This window comes from Cucurbita pepo, chromosome 13 (assembly GCF_057944985.1).
Source record: "Cucurbita pepo subsp. pepo isolate OVF chromosome 13, ASM5794498v1, whole genome shotgun sequence".
NCBI classification, from domain to species: Eukaryota; Viridiplantae; Streptophyta; class Magnoliopsida; order Cucurbitales; family Cucurbitaceae; genus Cucurbita; species Cucurbita pepo.
The window spans coordinates 15497873-15522821 of NC_141810.1; the positions used below are offsets into that span (position 1 = coordinate 15497873).

At 38.3% G+C, this 24949-nt stretch overlaps 5 protein-coding genes across 23 annotated transcripts; 3 read left to right on the top strand and 2 right to left on the bottom strand.

The window, feature by feature from the left end:
- Positions 1 to 209: 209 nt before the first annotated feature.
- Positions 210 to 2797, top strand: LOC111809145 (protein NETWORKED 4A). 2 transcript variants are annotated; one of them, XM_023695508.2, is made up of 3 exons: positions 210 to 479; positions 788 to 915; positions 1142 to 2797. In XM_023695508.2, exons 2-3 carry the CDS (start codon positions 825 to 827, stop codon positions 2632 to 2634), a joined length of 1584 nt encoding a protein of 527 aa, XP_023551276.2. In that variant the 5' UTR covers positions 210 to 479; positions 788 to 824; the 3' UTR covers positions 2635 to 2797. The 2 variants fall into 2 exon arrangements, with proteins under 2 accessions (XP_023551276.2, XP_023551275.2); XM_023695507.2 differs by having other exon boundaries at positions 211 to 479; positions 800 to 915.
- LOC111809146 (programmed cell death 2 C-terminal domain-containing protein) lies at positions 2744 to 6231 on the bottom strand. 4 transcript variants are annotated; one of them, XM_023695510.2, is made up of 8 exons: positions 5990 to 6231; positions 5780 to 5881; positions 5619 to 5696; positions 5414 to 5511; positions 5031 to 5317; positions 4288 to 4519; positions 3891 to 4095; positions 2744 to 3049 (listed from the first exon to the last, which is right to left on the bottom strand). In XM_023695510.2, the coding sequence occupies exons 2-8, from the start codon at positions 5870 to 5872 to the stop codon at positions 2900 to 2902; spliced, it is 1143 nt and encodes a 380-aa protein (XP_023551278.2). In that variant the 5' UTR covers positions 5873 to 5881; positions 5990 to 6231; the 3' UTR covers positions 2744 to 2899. The 4 variants fall into 4 exon arrangements, with proteins under 4 accessions (XP_023551278.2, XP_023551279.2, XP_086973256.1 ...); XM_023695511.2 differs by having other exon boundaries at positions 5780 to 5884; XM_087117130.1 differs by lacking the exon at positions 5619 to 5696.
- A 783-nt stretch (positions 6232 to 7014) lies between these two features.
- LOC111808026 (uncharacterized) lies at positions 7015 to 11526 on the top strand. 6 transcript variants are annotated; one of them, XM_087117092.1, is made up of 5 exons: positions 7015 to 7249; positions 7784 to 7977; positions 8532 to 9596; positions 9699 to 9806; positions 9933 to 11526. In XM_087117092.1, exons 2-5 carry the CDS (start codon positions 7857 to 7859, stop codon positions 11213 to 11215), a joined length of 2577 nt encoding a protein of 858 aa, XP_086973218.1. In that variant the 5' UTR covers positions 7015 to 7249; positions 7784 to 7856; the 3' UTR covers positions 11216 to 11526. The 6 variants fall into 6 exon arrangements, with proteins under 6 accessions (XP_086973218.1, XP_023549563.2, XP_023549561.2 ...); XM_023693795.2 differs by having other exon boundaries at positions 9936 to 11526; XM_023693793.2 differs by having other exon boundaries at positions 8532 to 9806.
- A 507-nt stretch (positions 11527 to 12033) lies between these two features.
- LOC111809230 (RING-finger, DEAD-like helicase, PHD and SNF2 domain-containing protein) lies at positions 12034 to 21639 on the top strand. Of its 10 annotated transcripts, none has more exons than XM_023695634.2 (20): positions 12034 to 12286; positions 12695 to 13525; positions 13647 to 13853; positions 13978 to 14039; positions 14160 to 14643; positions 14979 to 15179; positions 15661 to 15916; positions 16155 to 16395; positions 16521 to 16690; positions 16767 to 17354; positions 17650 to 17813; positions 17915 to 18131; positions 18214 to 18414; positions 18607 to 18723; positions 18899 to 19141; positions 19309 to 19513; positions 19654 to 19862; positions 20353 to 20504; positions 20850 to 21120; positions 21231 to 21639. In XM_023695634.2, exons 2-20 carry the CDS (start codon positions 12702 to 12704, stop codon positions 21480 to 21482), a joined length of 5064 nt encoding a protein of 1687 aa, XP_023551402.2. In that variant the 5' UTR covers positions 12034 to 12286; positions 12695 to 12701; the 3' UTR covers positions 21483 to 21639. The 10 variants fall into 10 exon arrangements, with proteins under 10 accessions (XP_023551402.2, XP_023551404.2, XP_023551405.2 ...); XM_023695636.2 differs by having other exon boundaries at positions 12695 to 13478; positions 13708 to 13853; XM_023695637.2 differs by lacking the exon at positions 13978 to 14039 and having other exon boundaries at positions 13708 to 13853.
- LOC111809231 (transcription elongation factor TFIIS) lies at positions 21608 to 24034 on the bottom strand. Its single transcript, XM_023695645.2, has 3 exons — positions 23573 to 24034; positions 23162 to 23360; positions 21608 to 22822 (listed from the first exon to the last, which is right to left on the bottom strand). Exons 2-3 carry the CDS (start codon positions 23324 to 23326, stop codon positions 21854 to 21856), a joined length of 1134 nt encoding a protein of 377 aa, XP_023551413.2. The 5' UTR covers positions 23327 to 23360; positions 23573 to 24034; the 3' UTR covers positions 21608 to 21853.
- Between the last annotated feature and the right edge of the window lie 915 nt (positions 24035 to 24949).

Here is a 24949-nt window from a genome sequence, read left to right on the forward strand (position 1 = left end):
CATCTCTGTGCTAATATTAAATATTTAAATGAGACAAATTCAGAAACTAAATTGAATTATTTTTTTTTATCTACATTTATTGAACTAATACTAACAATAAGGTTAAAAAAGTAATTTTCGTCCTTAAATTTGTAAATTTATTCGATATAATAAGTTAAATTTGTAATTTGAGTTAATAAATAGATTAACAAAGAGGCGGTAAGATGAGAAAAAGGGAGATTTTGAAAAATGGAATCTTAGTTGTTCTTGTTATTTCCACCGTTTTGATTATTAAGTGTCATTTAGTCCCCTGTCCCTACGCTCTCTGTTACTGTAATCTGTTCTTGCTCTTTCAAAAAATTTCTCATTGTCCTCTACGTTTCTTCGCTCTCGATCTGCCCCCACTTTCCCGCAATCAATCACACTTGCTTTTCAACTTTCCGACTTACGATTGAATTCCAGATCTCTTTGTTCTCTTCATCAATTTCGACGTTCATCAGGTACTGCCTCCTCTGCTTTACTTTTTCTAATTTGTTTCAAGGATTGGTTCGTCTTGTGTGTTGTGTTTGGATTTGGTGTTGTTTTGGAGTAGATGTTTTGGTGATTGCTTTAACCTGCGAAGACTTCTTTTGGTTTGGATGATCTTGATGAAATTCATTTCAGATGTGTAGTTTTGTTGATGGATTCTGCATATTTGATTGTACTTCTAAATTTATGGCTGTATTTGCTTAATTGTTATTATATCCATGAAGGAATTGTTCAAGGCTCTTCTCCGAACTCTGTGTTGAATGAATTTTCCTGATTGAAGGTTTTCCTGCAGATTCTTCGATCGTGCTTGTGTTCGTATGGAAAATCCGGAATTGAAGAATCTGAAACCATTTTGGCCTGAGGCTGACATTCAGAACAGATCTAAATGGCTATCAGTTAGTCTTGAAGGTAAGCAGTATTTATGATCGAATTTTCTGGTTCCTTGTCCAAGCCTAACGCAATAAGCCTTCGTTCTTTAGTGGTAGGAAATGTTATCAGCTCAAATCGGTTTCTACTTGTGCAGAACCTTCTTCTATTACTTTTCTCGTTGTCACTAAGATTGATTTGTGTTCTAAGTAATGTCACGCATAATTTTGGAAATAATGAAAATAATCAGAGAGCTTTTCTCTCGCAGAAATGAATCGGAGTGTCGAGCAGATGCTGAAGACGATCAAAGATAATTGTGATAATTTCCCGAAAAGCGCTGATATGGATTCACAAGTCGAGGAATTCTCCCGCTTGTATCAATCGTTGCTTGAAAATCTGTTGTCGCCGGAGCTACAACCGCAGGTACCTTTCTATTCTGATTGTGGATCGCCTCAATGTACTCCGGAATTAAGTTCGGACCAAAAACAGGGTTTCAATTTGTCCTGCAATAGAGGCTTGGACATCTCTTTAGATTCTGGTGGTGGTAGCTCCAGTCTTTCTCTGAAGGATGGAACTGGATCTTCTTCTTCTTCATCGGACTCTGAGTCAGAATCTTTCAGCTCATCTGTTGACAATAACTATGTGGTTTCACGGGCTGAAAGAGATGGCCAAGGGCGAAGGAAAAAATTTCTTGGTCTAGAAACTGAGCTTTCAAACATCAAAGGGGCCTTTTGGGTGGGTGAGGAAGATAAGTTAAATTATGATGAGTTGCACGAAAAAATCGCCAGGATTGAGGAAGAACTAAAGGTTTCAAATGCAAAGCTTCAATCATCTGAAAATGAGGTAGCTAGATTAAAGAGTGAGCTTGAGAGGAATGAAACAGCAATGTCGCTATCAGAAGGATTGCAGGCCCAGCTTGAGTCGGCTGAAAAAGACAAGCAAGAAATGGGGGCTGACCTTCAAGTGGAAATAAGACGAGTTGTAGAATTGGAACAACAAATAGAACAATTGGCAACTCGGGTTTTACAATCTGATTCCAAAATTGAGATATTGATTGAAGAGTTAGAAATGAGCAGAGAAATACTCAAAAGCTCAGATGACAAGATCGCAAGGCTCACGCATGAACTCGAGATTACAAAATCTGACCACCGTTTACAGATCAAGGAATTAGAATCTGCTTTTCAAGTGTCACAGGAGCTATTTAATGCTGAGAAAGAACAGATGCAGGCTGATGTTCTCAGACAATTTGAAGCTGATAAAACTGAAATGAGAGCTCTCCACAACTCTCATTCGACAATTTTGCAAGGAGAAATTAGTCAGTTGAAGGAGAAACTTCTTGTAAAAAGCCAAAGTTTGTCAGATTTGAATAGCAACCACGACGAACTAAAATTAAAATATAATATGCTAATGGCTGAGAAAGATGAGGCGACTGCCATGGTTCACACACTTGTAGCAGATAAAGAATCCAGAGAATCTCATGTCCATGAATTGGAGAGCCACCTGCAACATCTACAAGAAGAGAAGGAGGGCTTGATCGCAGGATCTGAAAGCCAGAACAAACAAATCGATGATTTGAAATTGAGACTCTCGGAGATGCAGGAAGAAGTGAATAGGCAAATGAATATGATAGAGGATGGGGCTGAGAGGAAAAGGGAGGCCATAAGGCAGCTCTGTTTCTCTTTGGAGCACTACAGGAGCGGCTATAATGAGCTTCGTGAAGCATTCATTGGGCACAAACCGCGCCAGGTACTCTCTGCATAGGGGTCTGTTGCCAGTAAAATCTTTAAACTTATTACCATGTCAGTTTTTTCTGTTGTGCACTTTTACGAGTTTATGAGCAATATTATTCAGTTGATTTTTGAACATGGTCTAAGAATTGAATATTATGGTAAAATATTTAGCCCAGTTGTAGGGATGATGAATATTTGACGGCTTTGGTTTAAATCAAATGAGTACATTAAATTACAAACCACGCACAAAATTTCCCTTGAGATATACAGGCAGATAAAATTTGATGTGAAAACTGCTACGTCTTAGTCAAATTAAGCTCTTGTTGTGGGGTGAAGAAGCCAACTTTTGGTGAGCCATTGAGGGGCTTCTCGAATTGCACAAATACAGATTCCTCTGTGATGATCCAGTTCCCTTCATCTGACTTCTCTGAAGATTTTGAACAACTCTAACAAATAGAATAGACAACATGAAGGCGAATGTAGTTAAATAATGATAACAAAATCAGAAAGTCATGTGGTTAAACATAATTGTACAATAACAAACGTGGTACACAACTAGAACGACGAATTAGTAATGATAGATTACGAAAAATAACATGCGAAAGAATAATCTAAACCATCCCCGCAAAAATAACATGCAAAGGTGAGAGTTAAAACCATCGACCTTTGAGGTGGTAATTTGTATTTTATCAATACAGTTAGGCTCGAATTGGTAGGAACAAATCATCAGTTATTGGAGATATTGGTCAAATATAACTAATAGCGAGCAAGTTTTCTCTTTTAAGTATAGTGAGGTGTTGTGTGTGAATGAGGATAAATTGTAACAGCCCAAGCCAACGGCTAGTAGATATTGTTCTCTTTAGACTTTCCCTTCTAGGCTTCTCCAACGCATCTAATAAGGAGAGGTTTCTACGCCCTTATAAGGAATGTTCCCCTCTCCAACCAATGTGAGATCTCACAATTCACCCCTGTTAGCACACCACCCGATGTTTATCTCTGATACTATTTCTTAACAACCCAAGCCATCGTTAGCAGAGGAAAAGTCTAGAAGACAATATCTGCTGGGCTTGAACGGTTACATAAATGCATCACCAAAACAAGAAATTATTTTCTTTATGAAAAAAAAAATAGTATAAAAACAGGCTAAGATATGTGGGTCTAATTGCAATGACCTTCTAAGGGCTTAAAAAACACTTTTTTTCTCACATATAATAAGCCATTCCAAACAAGTCCTTCATCCACCTACTTTACTTTACTTTAGACTAAAAAAAGGAACAGAGAACTCACTTCAGAACATGTATGTACCAAAAGCGTCATCCAGTTCCAAGTCTCCAGCAACTGTTTTTGACTTTCATCAGCTGCTTCCTGCAGAAAATATAGCAGTGGGGGCATTAGCTGCATTTCAAACTGCCTCGATCCACCACATGCCTTGCACTTCCCAGCTTCTCCGTCCTCAGCTCTAGCCAAAATCGGCTTCCCACCATACGAGTATCTGAAAATACCGACAGGACAAAAGTTAAAAGAAAACGGTTTTATAAATATATCGATAGGTTGCGATCAACCTAATAATGTTAATAAATTAATGAGCTAAACTGTACACCAAAACTTGTACTCACAATCCATGGAAAACATAAGTCTAAATAATAAGATGATAAGCAAACAATAGATTACGGGAATATAATACCTGAAACATTGTTCTGGAGATGCATCCAATTTTTTCTTGAACTTGAGGTAAGTTCTATCAGCAGTAAGAGCCTGGTCATATTCATAACCTTCTTCTGACCACTTTTCTTCTTGTATTGAATCCTCCGCATCACTTTGATTCTCCTTTATAGAGAGTGATGCATAATTGTTACAGATAGAAATATCCTTCGAAGATGGTTTGTCTTCCATATAGATATAAAAGCATGGTACCACTGCAAACAGACAGATTTGGTACAACATTAAAAGTGTTTCAAAATCCACAAATGAACCAAATAAATCGCCTATTAGGGAAAGGTTTCCACACCCTTATAAGGAATGCTTCATTCCCCTCTCCAATCGATGTGAGATCTCACAATCCAACCCCCTTGGCGGTTAGTGTCCTCACTGGCACAATGTTCAGTGTCTAACTCTGATACCACTTGTAACAACCCAAGCCCACCGCTAGAAGATATTGTCCAGTTCGGACTTCCCCTCAAGGTTATTATTCCTAGCTCAGTAACTTCCTTGGCCTGATAAGGGATCTCTTATCCCTTCCTAGTATCTCCTTAAAATCGCTAATGTCTGACATTTCTTGGTTTCTATAAAAAAGAATTGGATAATCCAATTACACTATACTATCCTTGGTCACGTTTATGCTCTGCAACAAAACCAGTTCTAAAACCAACGAAAAGAAACTAAGCGACGAAGTTTGTAGAGAGTTTTCTTAGTGTCCAGACACCATACCTGGTGTTTTCACATCAACCACTCTTGCTGAGCTCAAATGCGAACTATTTGAGACAGTCTTCGAATGCGATTTACTAGGAGTTCGCTTGGCATGAGAAGGTTCAGTTGCAACCTCTGAAAATGCCCTTTCTAGCTCCTCTAAATCCACTTCTTCATCGTTTTCGTCATCCAGTTGCTCCCACCAGTTGGTCTTTGGAGCTGAAGTTGATGTTGTCAAAGGGCCAATTTCTTGAGAAACTTTCGAGAACTCCTGGTCGGGTACCTTTTGAACACGAAGAACTCGCCAACTGCACACCCCAAAAGAGGAAAGCCAAAAGGCATATTAGAGCTATAATAACTTATACTCCATCAGCCAAATAGATTAGGGGAAAATTAACACTGACCCAAGTGAACTGCTCCCACATTCTGGAGTTAGACAACCAAAAACAAGGAGGAGACGCTCATCTATCCTTGTTCTTTCTATGGAAACTGGAGCATAAATCTTCAAGGAAGCACAACTACCATAACTATAACTACTTATATATATATATATATATATATAAGGGGAAAATATAAGTTACAAAATTTAAAAACATGAGATAAAATCACCTGTAAAACAAGGCATAATTTATTTCCACACTGAGAACAGTCTAGCAGAGTGGGATTGACATTTTGAAAAGGTAAGTCCTGTTGAAGCAATCATCAAATTTACCATTAAAAATATATATATACATCCATACTTAAGAATATCATGTACACCAGCAACTTACAGGAAGCCCCCCAACTTTTGTAGTATAATGATCAGAGGCCTCAAGATTATCATCAGCCCAAGGTCCTGGAAAACCTAGAATCACTTCACCCATCGCTTACCTCTGCTAAACAATTAACAAAAAAACTCTTTGCTTCTTGATTTTCTTCTTCGAAGGTGAACAGAATAACCAACGTAAACCAAAAAAAGAAACAGAAGAAAAAATCAAAACCTCGGGTATCTAAAAGATGAGATGCGGCAGTGCTATCTCACCAACGGCGCGGGTTAGGGGGCTGAGCCACTATGTTTCTGAGAAAGAAAACGAAGATAAATAATTCTGATTGGTCGGAGAGGCGAGAGAATGTGAGAGGGAGGGAGCGGCGGCGATTTCGTCGGAAGGATGAGACTGCGGCAGCAAAAATTGCAGCGACACGGCGTGCCGCGGAGCAGTGTGCAGCGGCTGGTAACAGAAGGGATGGAAATAATTTTAAAAAGAAATTAATTTAAGTTTAAATTTATTTTCAGATTCCATTTAATTTTTAACACAAAATTATTTAAATAAAATCGTTTTTCCTCGAAAATAGTATTAAACTTAACCCAAAAAATCACCTAATTTTTAAATAAATAGAGTAAAAAAAAAAAAAAAAAAAAATAGAGATGAAAAATGTATTGTATTTTTAGTTAGAAAGAATATTTGTAAATATTATTTTTATTCTTTTTATATTATTAATTTATTTAAATTTAAAGTCAACATTACAACAGCTATGTAAATTTAATGTTTAATGTTTAATTTGATGAATTTAGAAGTAAAATTTAAAAATTCAAAATTATTAATTAAAATTATTTTATATCGATTTAATAGTCAATTTATTCCATTAATTTGGGTCCAAGGTTTCCATTTATTTATTATTATTATTATTGAAGTAACAATAATTTAATTTTATCTCATGGCAAAATTTGTGGCTAAGCCACCAAGAATTCCAAACAATCGGTATCATTATTAAATAGCAACCGGTTTTCCCCTCACAAGCTTATCAACAATTTTGGAAAACAACTAGGAGGTGGAGTGGTCCCCACGATGACGTCACCCATGTACAATCCCGAAAACACTTCATTTTGTAATATAATAATATTTTTTTAAGTCTACGAGGCAAATTTACTAATATCTTAGGCACGTGGCAGGAATCGATTGGATTCCCTGGGTCCAGTCAACCACGATATTTTTTCCCATTTTTTCCGTCTGAAAAGGAAAACGGCTCCGTCCTTTGACTTCAATCCCTCCCATAGAGCTTCTTCTTGTTCTTCTTTTGCTGCGGGATGGGCACTGTTTGTCTCTTTCTCGGAGGGAATGATGAACTCAGGGCCTCGACTTATCTCTCCTTGAGGAACTGCGAGGATTTTGGAAATTTCGTTTTGGTTCGTCTTGTTTTTATGCTTTGCGTATAAGAAGAGAGTTTCATGCAAAATTTATCGTGCGCTCTGTTGTCCACAGGTTCTTATCTCTCTCTCTCTCTCTCTCTCTGCGAAATCTTCCGTTAACTATATTGTTTTGTGTTGGTCTCATCTAGTGTACACATTCCTGTTTGATTTTCCTCGATCTGGTCAATGTTCTTGGAGCGTGTTCTGTTTTTCAATTTCGGAATTGTTTGGATGGCGTGTTGTTTTCTGGTTTTATTTGCTCTTTTATGCTCATTTCTTTCTGAATTTTGTGGATTCTCTTCTGCCCAGCCTATGTGTTGGAAGTGAATTCGTCGTTGTTTTAGTTGTTCTTGTCTCAATGCTGTTTAATTCGAGAAGTAGGGATAATCTGATGGTTTATGAAATTAGTGCTTATGTTGTGTTAAGATTGAATTGGTTATTGAAGGTTTGACTTCTCTTTATGATTTCTGATAGATTGAAACTATCCTAAATTATCAAATATGAAATTGAACTTTTAGATTTGGTATGCGAAATGGTTTGGTGGTGATTTAAAACTTTTGTGTTCCTTTATATTTAAGCAAATGTTTAAATGCTTATGTGACTGCAGATTTATGGAAAGTCTTCATTTATTGCTGAGGTGTGGGCATTAGGTGTTTGGAGTGACCAGTGTTTTGAGCATTATGGCCACTGGATTGACTGCTAAAATTCGATTGGTGAAGTGTCCTAGATGTCATCGGCTTCTTCCGGAGTTGCCTGATATTCCTGTTTACAAATGTGGTGGATGTGATGCAATTCTCGTAGGTAAATACTCCTCCGCATATCTAACAGCTTAGGTAGCTTTAAGGGGAACTAACTAAAGCCACTGACCTTTCATTTCCATTGTGCAAATATGTTTCGGATTTTGATGCTTGAAGTTCGAAAGTTTTAGGATAAGGGGGAAAACGACTTTGATATAGGGCATTTTGTATGAACACGTCTCGAGTTCTTATATCTTTTCTATCTTCTACATTTTTGTGAGATCCCACATCGGATGGAGAGGAGAACGAAGCATTTCTTATAAGTGTGTGGAAACCTCTTCCTAGTAGAAGCTTTTTAAAAATCTTGAGGGAAAACCCGAAAGGGAAAGCCCAAAGAGGACAATATCGGCTAGCGGTGGACTTGAGCTATTACAAATGGTATCAGAGTCAGACACCGGGGGGTGTGCTAGCAAGGACGTTGGGCAAGTTCGAAAGGAAAAGTTTAAAGAGGACAATATCTGCTAGCAGTGGGCTTGGGGCTGTTACAATTTTACCTCCATGTGATAACTGTTGTTCTTTTTTGAATCTATTATCGATTTACATTGATCCTACTTGCAGCTAAAAGTCGAAGAGAGAGTTCTCACGACACGGAATTGGGCTCACAAAACAGGGATTCTGCCCAGAGGCGTGAAGTTGACCCCCTTTCTGTGGAGAGGCAGCCTAGCATTTCAAACCACGAAGCAATTATTCCACCCCATGACGAGTCTACTTCTGGCTTAAACAATGGTAGAGATGCAAATGAATCTGGAGAAAGGAGTAACGAGGAGCTTGTTCATTCATCTTTGAGCGTGCAAAGGAATGCTAGAAATGATGATGGATCTCATCATGAGAATGACGAACTCTCTGATGGAGATCTCTTGAAAGCAGAGGTAGCTAGCATTTCTTCATCGAGTCATGAAGCTATTATTTCATCTTCTGGTGAGTATGTCGTAGATCCTGATGTTGAGGAGGTCCAAGATGAATCTGGAGATAGTTGCCTCGAGCAACTTGTTCATAGGAAGTTGGATGAACGCCAAAGCTATGCTGGAAACAACAATGAATCTCGTGCTGGTAATGGTGAGCTCCCATGCAGAGATGCTCCAGAACCAGAGGAATATAGCATTTCAAGTCATGAAGCAACTATCCCATTCTCGAGTGCGAAGGATTGGAAGGAATCTGCAGGTGTTAGTCAAGAGCAGCTGGCTCATATTAAGTCAAGTGAATGCCTAAAGAATGCTAGAAGCAATGGTGAATCTCAGGCTTGCCACGACGAGCAGCTGAGCTGCTCAAATCAATCCTATTCTAGAACTGAATTTGCTTCTCATGGGAATGATGAACTCTCAGGACCAGATCCTACAAAAGCAATAGAAACTAGCACTTCAAGTCATGAAGTAATAACCGTCCCATTCTCAGGCGAGTCTGTTTCGGATCCAAATGATGACAAAGATCAAAAGGAAGAAGAAGAAAACCACAGCGAGCAACTTGTTCAGGTATCTTTGAATGAAGGTGTTAATCGTGAAAATGACAAGCTCTCAAGTGGAGACCCTTCAGAAGATGAAAGGCTTGATGAGATCTTACTGTCAGGAGAAGGAAGTCCAGAAGCTGATGATAGGAAGGAGATTCATTCTAATTTAGAAACCTCAGGTATTTCGATTGCTGTAGCTACGAGTTCGATTATTTATCCCGATACAAAAGTAGGAACAAGTATTTCATCTAAGAATCTTTCTCCTCTTTCTGAACGAGCAGAGGCACCTGAGGAAACTATTAGCCATGATTTTGATCATCACATTCCTGTAGAAAATTTTGGATGTATGGAAGTGAATCAATGCTCTGAACCTAGTGGTGCCCTTCCTGGTATGGTCAAATCTTTAACAACCAAAAGTTACTTAGCATATGATGGAATGGATGATCGGTTCTTGGACTGTCATCGACGTTCATTACAGAACACTCATGAAGCTGTGAACTTTCTTTCCACTGTAGAAGGTCCAAGAAGGCAAGAGTCGTTGATGAAAAATAACGCAGTGGTGAGAGATTCTGACATTCCAATTGAAGCAGGGAGTTCCCAGGAAATTTTGCCTCACGAAAAGCATTACGACGTAGCATACCTTGAAAGGAATCAAAACGATATGCTGCAACATAGAAGACATGGTATTTCAATGCAAAGTAGAAGCAGGTTAAGACGAGAGAAATACCAAAGTAAGTCGTTGTTGCTCAGGAGCAACCTCGAAGGTGACCGTGAAAATGGCAGTACTTCGAATTCCACGATCAACGAGCCCCATGATTCAAGAATGCATTCATCAGAAAATTTTGTAGACCCTGATGAGGAAAAGGTTAGATTGTTGAGAATGGTTTATGAACTGCAGGATCGGCTAGAGAAAAGCTGCAATCTAAATACGAACACCGGTGGACGGGTATCCACGGGATCCATGCAGAAGGATACATGGGCGCCAATGTACAACAATCAGCAGATTTCTCAGGAGGAAAGCTGGCATGAATCAGAACATCCTTATTACTTCCGAAGAAGTGGACCTCAAACTAATTATCCCGGACAACATTCTTTGTCACGGATGACTTCTGCTGCAAAGGCTGTCAGTGGTCCTCAAAATAATTGCTTCAGCATGGAACAGTTCCCTGACAACATCCCTCCCTCGATGCAGCGGCGTTCATCTGAAGTCTGGCATAATCGAGGGGCCCGTATGGCACATATCGATCACGACTATTATAGTCAATACAACTCATGTGCATCTAGTCCCCAACATTTTCATTGCTCGCAGTTGCCTGCAAGGGGCATTCAAATGCAGTCTGATCAGTTGAGTCATGGAAATCTTGAGATGAGTTATTCGAGAGAGAAAAGACATTTGGCCAAGCATCATCTACGGCCTATGGCTGGAGGCGCCCCTTTTATAACTTGTTACCACTGCTTGAAGTTACTGCAGATTCCTGCAGAATTTCTCTTGGTGAAAAGGCAATGCAATCGGCTCAAGTGCGGTCATTGCTCGAAGGTTCTCGAGTTTTCTCTTCGAAACCGAACGCATATTGTTCCATATATACAGAATGTTGCAGAACCCCCACCATATGAGGCTGAGGAACGCAATGACTATGCAGACAGATGTGATGCAACATTAAAAGTGTATCAAGAAGAGACCGATAAGCTGTCGTCCAAGTCAGTTCCCCCGCTTCATCGGCTCATGGGGTATTCTTCTCCAAGCCAGGTCTTTAGAGGTTTAGATGCATCAAGAAGAAGCATGCAGAGGGAATACTAAGGTAGAGTTTGGTTGACAGATAAAATGAGAATGAAAGTATGAAAGGAATGGAATGGTAACTAGGTATTAGAGCTGAGGAACTGATGAAGCTGAAACGATCGGGATCTGCTAACGTTACAATGCATCACGAGCTCGACAATGTTCTCCGCTCTCTCCCACGTAGAATAATGTATGTAAAAATCCATTACTGATGTGAACTGAAGAGGGGTGTCAATATGTTCGTTAATAATAGAGACAGGAATCAGTTATGTAAAGGCTATGTATATTACATTCTTGTTCATATGTAGAAGGGAAAAGACAATTGTATTTCACTAATTGGAGCGATTTTAATTATTTCATGTTTTAATTTAATTAAATTACGGTTTTAATTATTTCATTTTAATTAATATATATATGTTTTTTTTAATAATAATTTCTTACTTCTTAGTTCTTTAAAAATTTAAATTAGGAAGGTAAGTTTTATATGAAAATTACTTTTCAAATTAAATATTCAAACTTTTTACGTTATTCATATATTATGGGGTTTATATGAAAAAAAAAAATCATAGTTTTTATTTATTTTATAAGAAACTAATATTGCGAAAAAAAACTACATATTATTTGAAACATTTTTAGAAAATAAGAAATTAATATCAGAATGGTTACTAAACATTTTTGTTGCAATATAATAATATCATAATTATAATCAATATTATGAAAATGCTAAATATAAATATTAAAAAAAAAAAAAAAAAAAAAAAAAAAAAAAAGCACTGAACCCTAAAAATAAGATTTAAAGAACCGGGTAGGGTCATTTTTGTAGTTATGTCGTGGAGGCCGAACCAAACCGACTCTGCGTCACTGTGGCGATCGCTTAAATGATAGATTGGTCGAAATCGAGTCGCTTACCCAAAACGACGTATCGAACAGTGAATCGTAGTTTAATTCATTGGTTTCCTGCGTCTCTTGTAACCCTGCAGTGTAGGCTTAATGTATTTTATCTGTAATTTTACATGAATATCCTCTCTCAACCGGAAGAATTGGGCATGTTCATCATGGTCGCCCGCTAATAATCAAACTCTTATCTTCCAGGTCCAGTTTTTCCTTTCCAACACTTTGTTCTAAATTTTTCTTGGTTTTATAGTTGTCGGACTTCATTTTCTGGTGATATCTTCTTCAATTGTATGGCTGTTTCCCAGGTTCAGGTTTTGTTTTATGTTCTTTTCTGACATCCTAGTCTAAATTTGTAGTATTTCTTGTTCCGGTGAAGTTCTGGTGAAGTTCTCTTGAATTCTATGATTCGGGTTTGGTGGCTGTTTATGGTGCAGATGCAACGCTTCTTTCTCTATATATGTCTGCATATTTTTGTTATGTATTTACGAATATACGTTTGCATATTTGATTTCAGTTTTCCAACTATATAGGATTTTGTATGTGTAACTTATTGGTTCCAAAATTACATATTGAAACCTTTAGTCCTCTCTATTTTTGTTAAAATAGTTATAGAATGGGTAGAAGGAAGCAAAAGCAACCTCATCGCTCTGGTGGAATAAGATTTGAAGATCCCGTGAATCCCAAGACACAGGTTGATATTAATGGGATTGTGGAAACTGTAGAATCATCAGACATCAAACTTGATGAGGTTAATGAGCCATTTTTTGTGGAAGTTGATCGAACTGGATGGCATTCCAATGAGCACCATGATATTTCTGAAGTTGTTCTAATGGATATAAGGTTAGAACACCCTTTTGTTGGTATACGATCGGAAGAAATTTTTTGTGAGAGCTCGAGATACTCGTTAAGGTTTCGTTTGTGCAATGACAATGGATTTCTCCTTGATCGTATTAAGTTTGGTCATTGGCCGATTTTATCTTCAAATGAAATATCGTTGGAACTAATTGAGAGACGCGTAGAGGAAGATATGAACGGTTGCTTGGTGGTGTTATCAGGTAGTTTTGATGGACCTGATGAGGCCATATCTGGCCTTGTTCATCTTGCAAATTTGAAGTTTGTGACATTGAGGCCAGTTATGGGTGTTTCCTTTTCCCAAAATATGGGATCTCTCCGGTTGAGGGTGGAAATATTATCGAGTGCTTTTGATGCCTGTGGGTCAATATTAGATAGTGGTCGGCAGCTGTGGAAAAAGAGTATGATGAATACCATTGCTTGGTTGCGTCCTGAAGTAGTATCATCAGAGGTCAAGTATGGAGTTGTTGAATCAACTAATATGGACGCTCATTTGCATCGTGAGACAGGGGATGATGCATCCAGCTGCAGGAAACATGTAAATTTTGATTCTGTTGCCTTTTATGATGCCATTAAGCCATCAAAGTGAGTATAATTAGTGCTCATGTACTTGTGTGTTCTGTTTCTACTTTATAGAACGTTTACATTCCCCCCCCCCCCCCCCCCCCCCTAGTTTGGCACTACTGATGACATAAGTTCATTGTAGAGATGATCCCATGCTTGATGAAGACATACCCAATTTGCTTCCAAAACTAAGACCTTATCAGCGTCGTGCAGCCTACTGGATGGTACAACGGGAGAAAGGATTTTCGAGAAATTTTGGTGTGGGAGAAAACGTGCAGCTTATTTCTCCCCTGTGTATGCCCCTGGAATGTCTTGATACTCGTTCGAGAATGTTCTACAATCCTTTCAGGTATCAACTTCTTTACTTTTGAGCATGGCTTTGTGAAGTGAATAAAGTTGAAAAATATGTGCTTGTCTATGTAGTTAGGAACACCTACTTCTCCTCTTGTATTCTTACTTAAGTTTATCTCCAGTGGAGATCTTACTTGGAATGCAGAGCAAACTTTACCGCATGTTTACGGGGGCATTCTAGCTGGTAAATGCCACTAATTAGAAATCATTACATTTTCCAAAACTAGGCATTTCAGCACTTAACACTGATGCAATTAGCTATTCTTATGGTCTTTATTTTGTCTGAATGATTCGATGTTTGCAGATGAAATGGGTCTGGGAAAAACTATTGAACTACTGGCTTGCATACTTTCTCATCCGATGTCAGTGTTCGAAGATGGAAAAGGTTTTGATGATGAAATGCAACAACTTGTTGGAGATCAGAGAACCAAATTTAAAAGATTAAAGAGGGAGCGTGTTGAGTGCGTGTGTGGAGCTGTTAGTGAAAATCACAGATACGAAGGGTTGTGGGTACAATGTGATATTTGTGACGCATGGCAACATGCTGACTGCGTTGGTTATTCACCTAAAGGAAGAATTCTCGAACCCGTTGACACTAAGGATGGGAACTGTAGAAAGGACAAGAGAAATAAAAGGAATACAGTAAATGTAACTGTTAGAGATGAGGAACATGTTTGTATGCCATGCTTAGAGCTGATGCAGGCTACTGATTCCCCAATGACTACAGGTGCAACTCTAATTGTCTGTCCAGCTCCCATATTATTCCAGTGGCATGCCGAGATTTTACGGTATACTCTCATTTGACCGTATTTTTATTTATCTCATTTATGAGAGTGCCTTTGCATTTGATTTTTTGTACACCTGCAAGTATACCACCTCTATTAACTTAGAAATGTTGTGGCTATCATGTTCGATTAGTGATAATATACCTTTTTCTTCCAATAAGAAACACTGGATTTCTTAATAAATTATGGCTGCACCTGTTTTTGTTTCATATGCACGCATAATTCTTCGATCGGATGTCTTTGTAAAAATATTATCCATTTTGACATTAGTTCACTTGATAGTTCTTCATTTCCACTGGTAGTGCAAGCTGACTTTCAATTGTTATTTATCATCCCAGTCATACTCATCCAGGTTCAATAAAACTACTTGTATACGAGGGAGTGAGAGATACTTCTCTTTCAAACACATTGCCTGTGCAGATCAACGATATCATCAATTCTGATATAGTCTTAACATCATATGATGTGCTCAAAGAGGACCTATCCCATGATTATGATAGGCATGAAGGCGATCGACGCTTCATGAGATTCCAGAAGAGGTCTGTTCTTGCGTTGCTGAGGAATGTTCCTTATATTTTTGTAATTGCTTCTTTCTTACTTCATAATTAGTCCGTGAAGGATTTTTGGTCAAGGTGTACCATGTTCTTTAACCAATTGCTTCTAGAGATGCTATCTTTTTATATCCTCGACATATGAATCTTTATGCCCTTAATATCTGTGTTTAAATGCTTGCTAACAATTTGACTGTGTATTGGTATGCTTGTGTTTCTACTTTCAAGTTATCTTGAGTTTTTAACCTGATCGGTCATTTTTTCGAAATAGCATTTTTTTTAATTCTTTTGGCAACCCGTTTTCGTACCTCTTAAATATGACCACGGTGCAACCTTTATTATGCTATTCGATTTATTTTCATTCGTGGAGATTAGGGGAAATTTCTTAAGGAAATATTGACGTGTTCTCTGTAATGCAGTTCTCATTTGAAATTGCGAAATTGACTATGCATGTGGACTGTTTATTTAGGTACCCTGTTGTCCCGACTCCTCTCACCAGGATCTTTTGGTGGAGGATTTGTTTGGATGAGGGACAAATGGTCGAGAGCAATGCTACTGCTGCTACTGAAATGGCTTCACGGCTTTATGCTAGTTACCGCTGGTGCATTACGGGGACTCCCATACAAAGGAAACTTGAAGATTTATATGGATTACTGCGATTTGTGAAAGCAAGTCCATTTAATGTTCACAGATGGTGGGTTGAAGTTATAAGAGATCCGTATGAGGTACGTGGCATTCATTGATTTGTTCAATCGTATTAGGGAGAAAGAGTAAAGAAAGAGAGACAAAATGCCACACAAAACCTTTGTTACCACAACTCATTCTTAGTTTTTTTGTATGTTCACATTTATTACTTTTTCTTTAGGTACTCTTTTGGGATTGCTTCCTAGCTATTTTTTACGCACGTTATTGTTCATTTTTGACATATCGGGTTTCTTTATCTTTCACCGACGACTTTTGCAGAGAAGGGACCCTGGCGCTATGGAATTCACACACAAATTCTTTAAGCAAATAATGTGGCGTTCTTTAAAAGTACATGTTACAGATGAATTGCAGCTACCTCCTCAGGAGGAGCAAGTCACTTGGCTGACGTTTTCACCAATTGAAGAGAACTTCTACCAGAGGCAGCATGAAACTTGTGTGAGTTATGCCCGTGAAGTTATTCAAGGTTTGAAAGATGATTTTGTCAAAAGGAAAGTCCCAGGTTGTTAGTGGTTGATTATGACTTCATTCAAGAATCATATTTCTTTGTTCATCACTATGATCCACATCATAAGGGAAGAGGTGGTTATTATGACTTAACATTATTGTACTGCTAACTTTTTTCAGGATTTGTCTCTTCTGATGTTCCATCTGATATTCTTATCACCCATGCCGATGCTGGAAAGCTGCTGAACACACTTTTGAAACTTCGCCAAGCTTGCTGTCACCCGCAAGTAGGAAGTTCGGGACTTCGCTCATTGCAACAATCCCCAATGACAATGGAGGAAATCTTGATGGTATTCCTCAAGTGAAGATACGAGTTTTCACGAAATCTGGTGTAAAACTTTACTCTTAAGTGGTTTCATTTCTCAGGTCCTTGTTAGTAAGACCAAGATAGAAGGAGAGGAAGCTCTGAGGAGGACAGTTGTTGCTTTAAATGCACTTGCTGGAATAGCTATAATCGAGAAGAAATTTTCTGAAGCCCTCTCACTGTATAAAGAAGCTCTGGAATTGGCAGAGGAAAACAATGAAGATTTTCGCGTAGATCCTTTGTTGAGCATTCACATCCATCACAATCTTGCTGAGATACTACCATTAGCCATGGACCAGATACAATCTCCTTTAAAATATCAATTTTATCCAAGAACTTGTGAAGTGAAGGCCTCCAGGATGGATGATTTTGAAAAGTCCGATAATCATATCATAAAGAAACAAAAAGTCAACGGGACCCTGTATGCTCCTTGTAGTGATACCGAGAAGATCATCGACAGTCCTCTTGAGCTGACAGGACAAGATGAGAACGCCAAAAAGGAGGAGAATTACGAGCCTCATCGGTCAAGTAGTTACTTCGATGATAATTATCTAAGAGAAGCATGCGAGGCTATGAGGCAGAAATATCTAGCTGTCTTTTCCTCAAAGCTATCTATTGCCCAGCAAGAGTTCACGAAGTCCTACGTGCAGGTATGTTTCCATGTCCTGCTAACTTACTCTAGGCTGTTACAATGTGTATCATCATTCATGATATAGTTTTGTGTAATATCTTTTTACAGTAAAAATTGATGGTATGCTACCATTATGGTCTACTATTGAGTTGCTTATTGATCCTTTTATTCTTTGAACACTAAAAATGTAGTTTATTTCTTTCCAATGGATAGAATTGATGTATGTTTTATTAGCAGCTACCTTAGTTTGTCCAGCCATTTAGTGATGATATATCTCTAATTTCCATGCCTTATTTTTTCAATACAAAATGAAGGTCTGTAATGAACTCAAGAGCAGGGAAAATCTTAACGAAGTTTGGTGGTTACAAGCAGTTCACCATGCTGAACAGAACAAGGACTTCTCGCACGAGTTGATAAGAAAGATTGAAGAGGCTGTATCTGGAAACCTTAACAATTCGAAATCTAGAGTGGGATCTCGGTAAACGATTACAAACTCTATGCATTCTGTCATGAATACAAATTAATTTTTATGGTATGTATATTGCATGAATACTAATGAATCTTTTAGCTTGATAACAGTTTCCGCAGCATTGATGCTTTGAAGTATCATGTTCAGACTGGTTTGGACCTTTTGGAAGCTTCAAGGAAGTTGGTGCTTGGTCGACTTTTGGAAATTGATCAGACCATGGAAAATCCAAAAGATGAAGATATTGAACGTGTTCGATACTGTCAAAATTGTCAGGCCGACAGTAATGGACCACCTTGTGTTCTTTGTGAACTAGACGAACTATTTCAGGTTCTTCTTCCTGATTAGACCAATTTCCTTGATGCTTGCTCTTTGACTTGCATTATGAATATAAGCTCTCTTCTCTTTGTAGGAATATGAGGCAAGACTTTTCCGGCTCAATACAGTACAGGGAGGAATGGTTACTTCTGTTGAAGAGGCAGTTGAAGCTCAGAAGAAGAAGTCTGCACTTAATCGTTTTTATTGGAGTCTATTGCAACAAAATAAAAACTTAAGTTCATCTAGAGATGGATATGAAGAATCTAACAAAAGAGATGCTGGAGAAAGAGTTGTGGTTTGTTTTTCTTCTTTCCTTACTTTTGTCTTAGAAGTGCCTCAGATTGGTCACATCTGCCTTATGATATGATAATTTAAAGTATCTCGTGATGGAAATCGTGAGCGGTTTGATTTCTTGGCACTTTTTCTTTTTAATATGGCTTATGATATGCAAGAAACCTTATTCAGACTTTGTTGTTCTGATTTTTAGGTGTCTAAGCATCCTTCTGAATTGGAGGTTGTTCTTGGTGTTATCAAGAACTTCTGTAAGACACAGCTAGGAAAAGAAAGTATAGCAGCAGCCAACAAACAGCTACACCTTCTGGAGGTATATATTTTGTGAGAAAAATGCCCTTTTAATGTCCTATGTCGATTCCTATATGCTCAATATAGGCGTAAATCATTTCAAAATTTAAGGATAATTCATGTTCTTGGATTTTTCGTGCATTGATATGAAAACCTACTGGATTTTTAACCTTGGCTTGATTGCTCAATTTGTCTAGTACATGCGAAAGGAGTATGGACATGCAAGGTCCTTAGCCATTGCTCAAGCTCAAGTTTTGAATGCTCATGACGAAATTAAGATGGCAACCACGAGATTATGCGTAAGGGGCAATGATGATGACGACTCAGCTTATGCTATTAGTGAGCATGAGCTTCCTGCAGCTAGTGTCCAATATTCTAGCGATAAGTTCGTGTCCTTGGCTATGTTATCGCGTGTCAAAGGGAAACTTCGTTATTTGAAGGTTAAAACGTTTACCGATTTGTTTACTGCATTGAAAGTTTCATATTTAGAATCGTTATGAGTACACCGTGCTTAGGCCTCTGATCCAGTCTTTTTTTTTTTTCTTGTTTTATTATCTTTCCATTCGTATTCTACATCGTTGTTACTCATAATTTCTATTGTTTCCAGGGTTTGGTGCAATCTAAGCAAAACATACCATTAGGTAGTTCTAGTAATCCAGCATCAACTCAAGTACCGGATATCACATCTACATCAGTGGAACAAAAAAGTGAGAACACATTGAAAGCTGATGAAGAATCATGCCCTGTTTGCCAAGAAGCACTAAGCAATCAAAAGATGGTGTTTCAATGTGGACACATGACATGCTGCAAATGTTAGTATTGATTTTTACATCAGTGCTTGTCTTTTGAGTATCCAGCACTAAATAAAGCACCATGCATACCTAAAAACCCCCTTTTCTGAATGCTTAGTACATTATATATTGTAACTTGTAATGGCATTTGTTTCCCACAGGTTTGTTTGCAATGACTGAAAAGAAATTGCGTGATAGTACAATTCAAACCAAATGGGTGATGTGCCCAACCTGTCGCCAACACACAGATTTTGGGAATATCGCTTACGCGGATGATAGTAAAAATGAAACACTCGATCCTTCAACTTTGCACAAAACTTCCAGGGAGGATGAAAGGTCCATTAGAGTTCAGGGTTCCTATGGAACGAAGGTCTGCAGTCCTACTTAACGCTTCTTAATTCAATTTACTTCCATTCACAGTTTACCTGATGCCTAATCTGGTGCATAAACAATATTGGGGCAATTGTGTGAGATCCCACATCGGTTGGGAAGTGGAAACCTATCTCTAGCAGACGCATTTTAAAAACCTTGAGGGGAAGCCCGAAAGGGTAAGCCCAAAGAGGACAATATCTGCTAGCGCTGAGCTTGGGCTGTTACAAATTGTGTCCTTGTTTTGTTTATTGTCTTGCTTGCATGTTTCCCTTTAGATGTTCCCATCCTTATTCGGTTGAATTTGTGTCTTGTGTTTACTCGTTCACAGATGTCTCTCCATTTTTATGCTGTCACTTTTCGAGTTAAGGTCCTTCAAACAAAAAAAAACAAAAAAAAGATAGAAAAAACTTCATCATATTAGTCTTTGTATCATTTGTCCAATTGTTTTTCTGTTATAAATAATACTTGCTATCTACAACCTTCTGTAGATTGAAGCAGTTGTAAGGCGAATCTTGTGGATCAAGTATACAGATTCCGAGGCCAAAGTTCTCGTTTTCTCTAGTTGGAACGATGTTCTTGATGTTTTACAATATGCCTTTGCTGCCAACAACATTACCTTTGTCAGGATGAAAGGAGGCAGGTGAGATGATATCAGATGCAGTATGAAAATTTTGAATAGATCAAATTCAATTGTGTACCGTACCTTTTCTTTCCAAATTTCCACTCCCTTTGCATCATCTGCAGCGGGTTTTTTCTGGGGGCGGGGTGGGTTGTGGAGCTCCATAGCAGGTTAGTTTACTTTCAAAGCGGGTTAGTCCCCGAAAATGCTTGTTCCTCCGACGTTGGGACTGATAATTCACCTTGTGACTCATTCCTTCGGTCGAGCGTTCTTCAGATGTCGATCATTCTATTACAAGCCGCTCTGTCAATGTCTAATTTTTCAACGTTATGCTGTAATATTGACGATTGGATTTTGCAAATGCAGGAAATCTCATACAGCCATTAGTGAATTTAGAGGACAGAAGATCGAGACAAAAGAAAATCACAAGAAACAGCCATTGGCAGAGGTTCCAGAATTAAGATCTGCTCAGGTTTTATTGCTCTTGATTCAGCATGGAGCTAATGGCCTGAACCTTTTAGAAGCTCAACATGTTATCCTTGTGGAGCCACTGCTCAATCCAGCTGCAGAAGCGCAAGCAATTAGCAGGGTACACCGAATTGGACAGCAAAACAAGACGTTTGTTCACCGCTTCATAGTATGTACACCTCCCTCTTTTTACAGTCCAATAGAGTTTTCACCAAAGCACACAGTTCAAATGGCAGACATATAATTAAGTTTTGGGTTCTCTTTTTGGGGTCATTATAGGTTAAAGACACAGTGGAAGAGAGCATACACAGGCTTAACCGAAGCAGAGAGAGTTCTTCCTTCATCACTGGAAATACAAAGAACCAAGATCAGCCCGTTTTTACGCTTAAAGAAGTCGAGTCTCTGTTTGCATCAAGACCATCACCATTGAGGGAAAGTGATGAGAAGGAAAGTGAAACGCTAAGGCATTTGGCTCCTTCCATGGCTGCTACTATTGCAGCTGAGAGGAGACTCAAAGAGCATACAACGTAGGATGTTTTTTATTAATGGATTCTAAATTATGTTCCTTCTTTCCCTCTCATCAAACATGGGAAGTCGCTAGAATGCCTTTCATTTGTAAACTATTAGGATCGTGTACATATTGGAAAACAGTTCAATGAAGACTAGAAACCGATTGATTCTCAGTAAATTAGCAATACCAAAGGAAATAACAAATAAAACAAGTTAATACAATGGATTTCTCAGTAAATTAGCACTTGGAAATCCTACAGTAGAGAACCCTCTACGTAAATGTAACGACGTGGAGCGGGATTACAGACTGTAGCAACCAGTGTCGAGACAAAACAACTCTAGCTGCTCGGTAAATTGTTCCAAACAATAACATTTTCGTCAGCTGAAGAGACTCAACAGAACTTCCAATGGTTATTGCAGTTTACACAAGTTACAAAGGTGGTCATAGGTTCATCAGCACTCCGCGTCTGCAATTGGTAGTAGGTTGTTTTTCGCTGACCGCATCGACCACACTTGAATTGATCGGTAGTAGCTTTTGGAGCTCCTGCACGCTCACAATCGAATAAGGCTTTCTGTTCAATCTCTTCATTTTCACGTTTTCTCTGGTCGCTTGCCATATCAGCTGTGCTCATATTGATCAGCCTATCTGGCTTTACAAGTCCGAGAAGAACTTTTCTTCGAAAGTCTGGGTTCTTCGGATCCTTGAGGTTAAACATTATAGATCTGTACTTGGTCTTCTGTGAGCCAGTAGAACCTCCCCAATTTTCAAACATCACAGATTCTACCGAAACAGCAACCCGAATCGGATCACTTGCATTTACTTCATCCATAACATCTTCATCAGCCTCACTAGGAACTTTGGAGAAAGCCTCAAAGAGAAGTTCTCTTATTTTGTCTCTAGCAGCATCTTTTGATTTAATCATGGAAGTAAGCTTTGGAGGTGCATCAGTGCCACTTGATGATGGTTTCTTTTCTATTGAGATTCTCTTCTCCTCTTTAACGATCCTTTCAACCTTGACCACTGAATCAGTTTTCTCAACCTTAACAGAGTTTTTCTCCGAGATGTCGCTTTCCGATCTGGAAAATTTTGCAGAGCTTGTGACACCATTTCCATTGAATTGCTCGACCCGGGAAACTCTCTCAACCTTCATGGAAGATGATTTTCTAAACTTCTCCACCTTAACAGACTCTGCACTGGGAGAACCAATTTTAGGCGACTCTTTACAGTCGATGTTCCCATTTTTCTTATTCTTGTTAGTCTCCTTGATTACTATTTCCTTCCATATCTCAATCAGGTCAGAAGCATAGTTCTGTATTTTCTTCTTGGGGTGCTTAGTGAGGTGCCGAAGGCGCTTCCCGACCTAAAGAAGACAAGATACAGGAGCTATCAACGCCGGCAAAGTGACCTCAATTTCACAGGAAAAGGTCATAGCAAGACATAAATTATCTCCCCAAAACTTAAAAGGGTCACAAGTTATAGATGGCTTCGTTATATGGATGTGAACAACTCAAAAAACACAGATGAAATAGAGTGAACTCGCCTCGTCATGAAACCAATTCGTGAACGAGCAAACAATGAATTTAGGCTTAATTTATGATAGAAACCATGAATGATTTATGAACAAGTCGGCTGTTTACATTTTCACTATCCATCTACCATCAACAAAAGAAACGAATTTGGAGTCAAATGAGAAGAAAACCTGAGTGGAAACAAGGATTTGATAAGTAACAGGAAATTTCTTGAGCTGACGTAGGGCATCTAGGCAGCGACTTTCTTCGGCTCCCCCATCATCATTCGATGGTGCTGCAGCGGCGTCTGCGGCCTTTTTCGCCGCTTCAAATAACTCCACCAGCTCATTCTCCATCGAATCGCAGCCAACTTGGGATTTTTTATATTATCTATCCAACACATTCGAAGAAAAGAATAATCAGGTCCCAACAACAAGAAGAAAACGGAAAGGTACAAACATATACGCATACAAAATCGGGTATTGCAACCAAACTCGCATTTGACCTCGTTTGTCAATGAACAAGCAAAAGAATAGCACGAATTAAAAGACATTCAACTGCCGATGGCAAAGAATCGATATCGAATGAGTATCATCACTTACAGAGAACTGAATCGCCAGCAGAAAACCGCTCGCAATCCCACAGTAAATCAAAGAAAACCAAAACAGAAAAGGGGAAACTCAACCACAATCGGCTACAGGAAAAACCCCCTTTTCAGCAGAGAGACGGCGGAGACAGCAGAGAAATAAAAATTAACCCTCGAGGAAGAAGTAGATGAGCTAGATCCGACGGCCAGAGCCGAAAAACGTGGCGTACAGGATAATGGTAAGATCTACCCATTTATCCATAGACTGCGAGAGAAGAGGATGGGGTTTTTGGCAACGACGTCGTTTTTCGGATCATCTCTCGCCATTTTATCGCATCAAGATCATCGAACTTATTACATTTTTAACCTTTACAAATATGCCCTTTTTCTTTTATATATGCTTAAAAAATTATGTGGAGAAACGTATTAAAGAATTCAGCATCGATAAATTTAAAAGTAAAAAAAAATCAGCATCTAGTTTAGCTTAGCCAATCATGACAATACTCTAGCAAATAATTAAACTTAATTATTACTTGATTCACCTATTCTATATGTTTAAACAAATTTGAATTTATTTCTGTTTTCTAAAAAATAAATACATCTCTCAAAAACGAGTCTCTACTCAGCAAAAATGGAATTTAAATTCTTAATTGTTCAACGAAATTCTTTTCCTAAAAAAATGTGGAAATTTTATTAAATTTTTAAAATTGTTTTTATAAAGTAGACAGAAGCTGTGGTCTCTAAGGCATGGGAAAAGGAAAAGGTCCTAGAAAATAGAAGTAAATAGGGATAAGAAAAAACATCAACCACACTTGAAAACGATAAAATTCCAACTCAGTTTAATGAAAAACAAAGTCTATTACAAAACATGTTATTCCAATGAACTCTGCAGTTTACCCATTTGCGGCAATCAACTGATACTTATTAACAAAAAGCTGGGTCGAGTCAAATAACAATTTATGCCTCTTGTGGCTTGTCGAAGAACGTTTTCTTGATCCAGTCGAATGGCTGCACAGGGTTTTTTCAAAAGAGAAAAGGGAATGGTTAGATTCAAAACATATTAATGGTACCAAGAAAGAGGAATGATTGTATACACTTAATTCTCTACAGATAGATATATAATGGTACTGAAATCTCCAGCATAACACAAAAAAGAAAAAACCCTTTTTATCAACAAAGAAAATAGCACGGTACAGAATCAATTGAAACCAACTGTTTGAACGAGAATGAATATTTCAAAACTCAAAACAATTTAGTTTGGTTGCAGCCTCTTGAGACAATTAGGAACAATGTACAGAATTATGTCTTTTTCTAGCACACAGCATAGCATTTCCAATTGAAATTGACATTCATTGTTAAAACTTAAATCCAATTGTATGGGCCCTATCAGCTT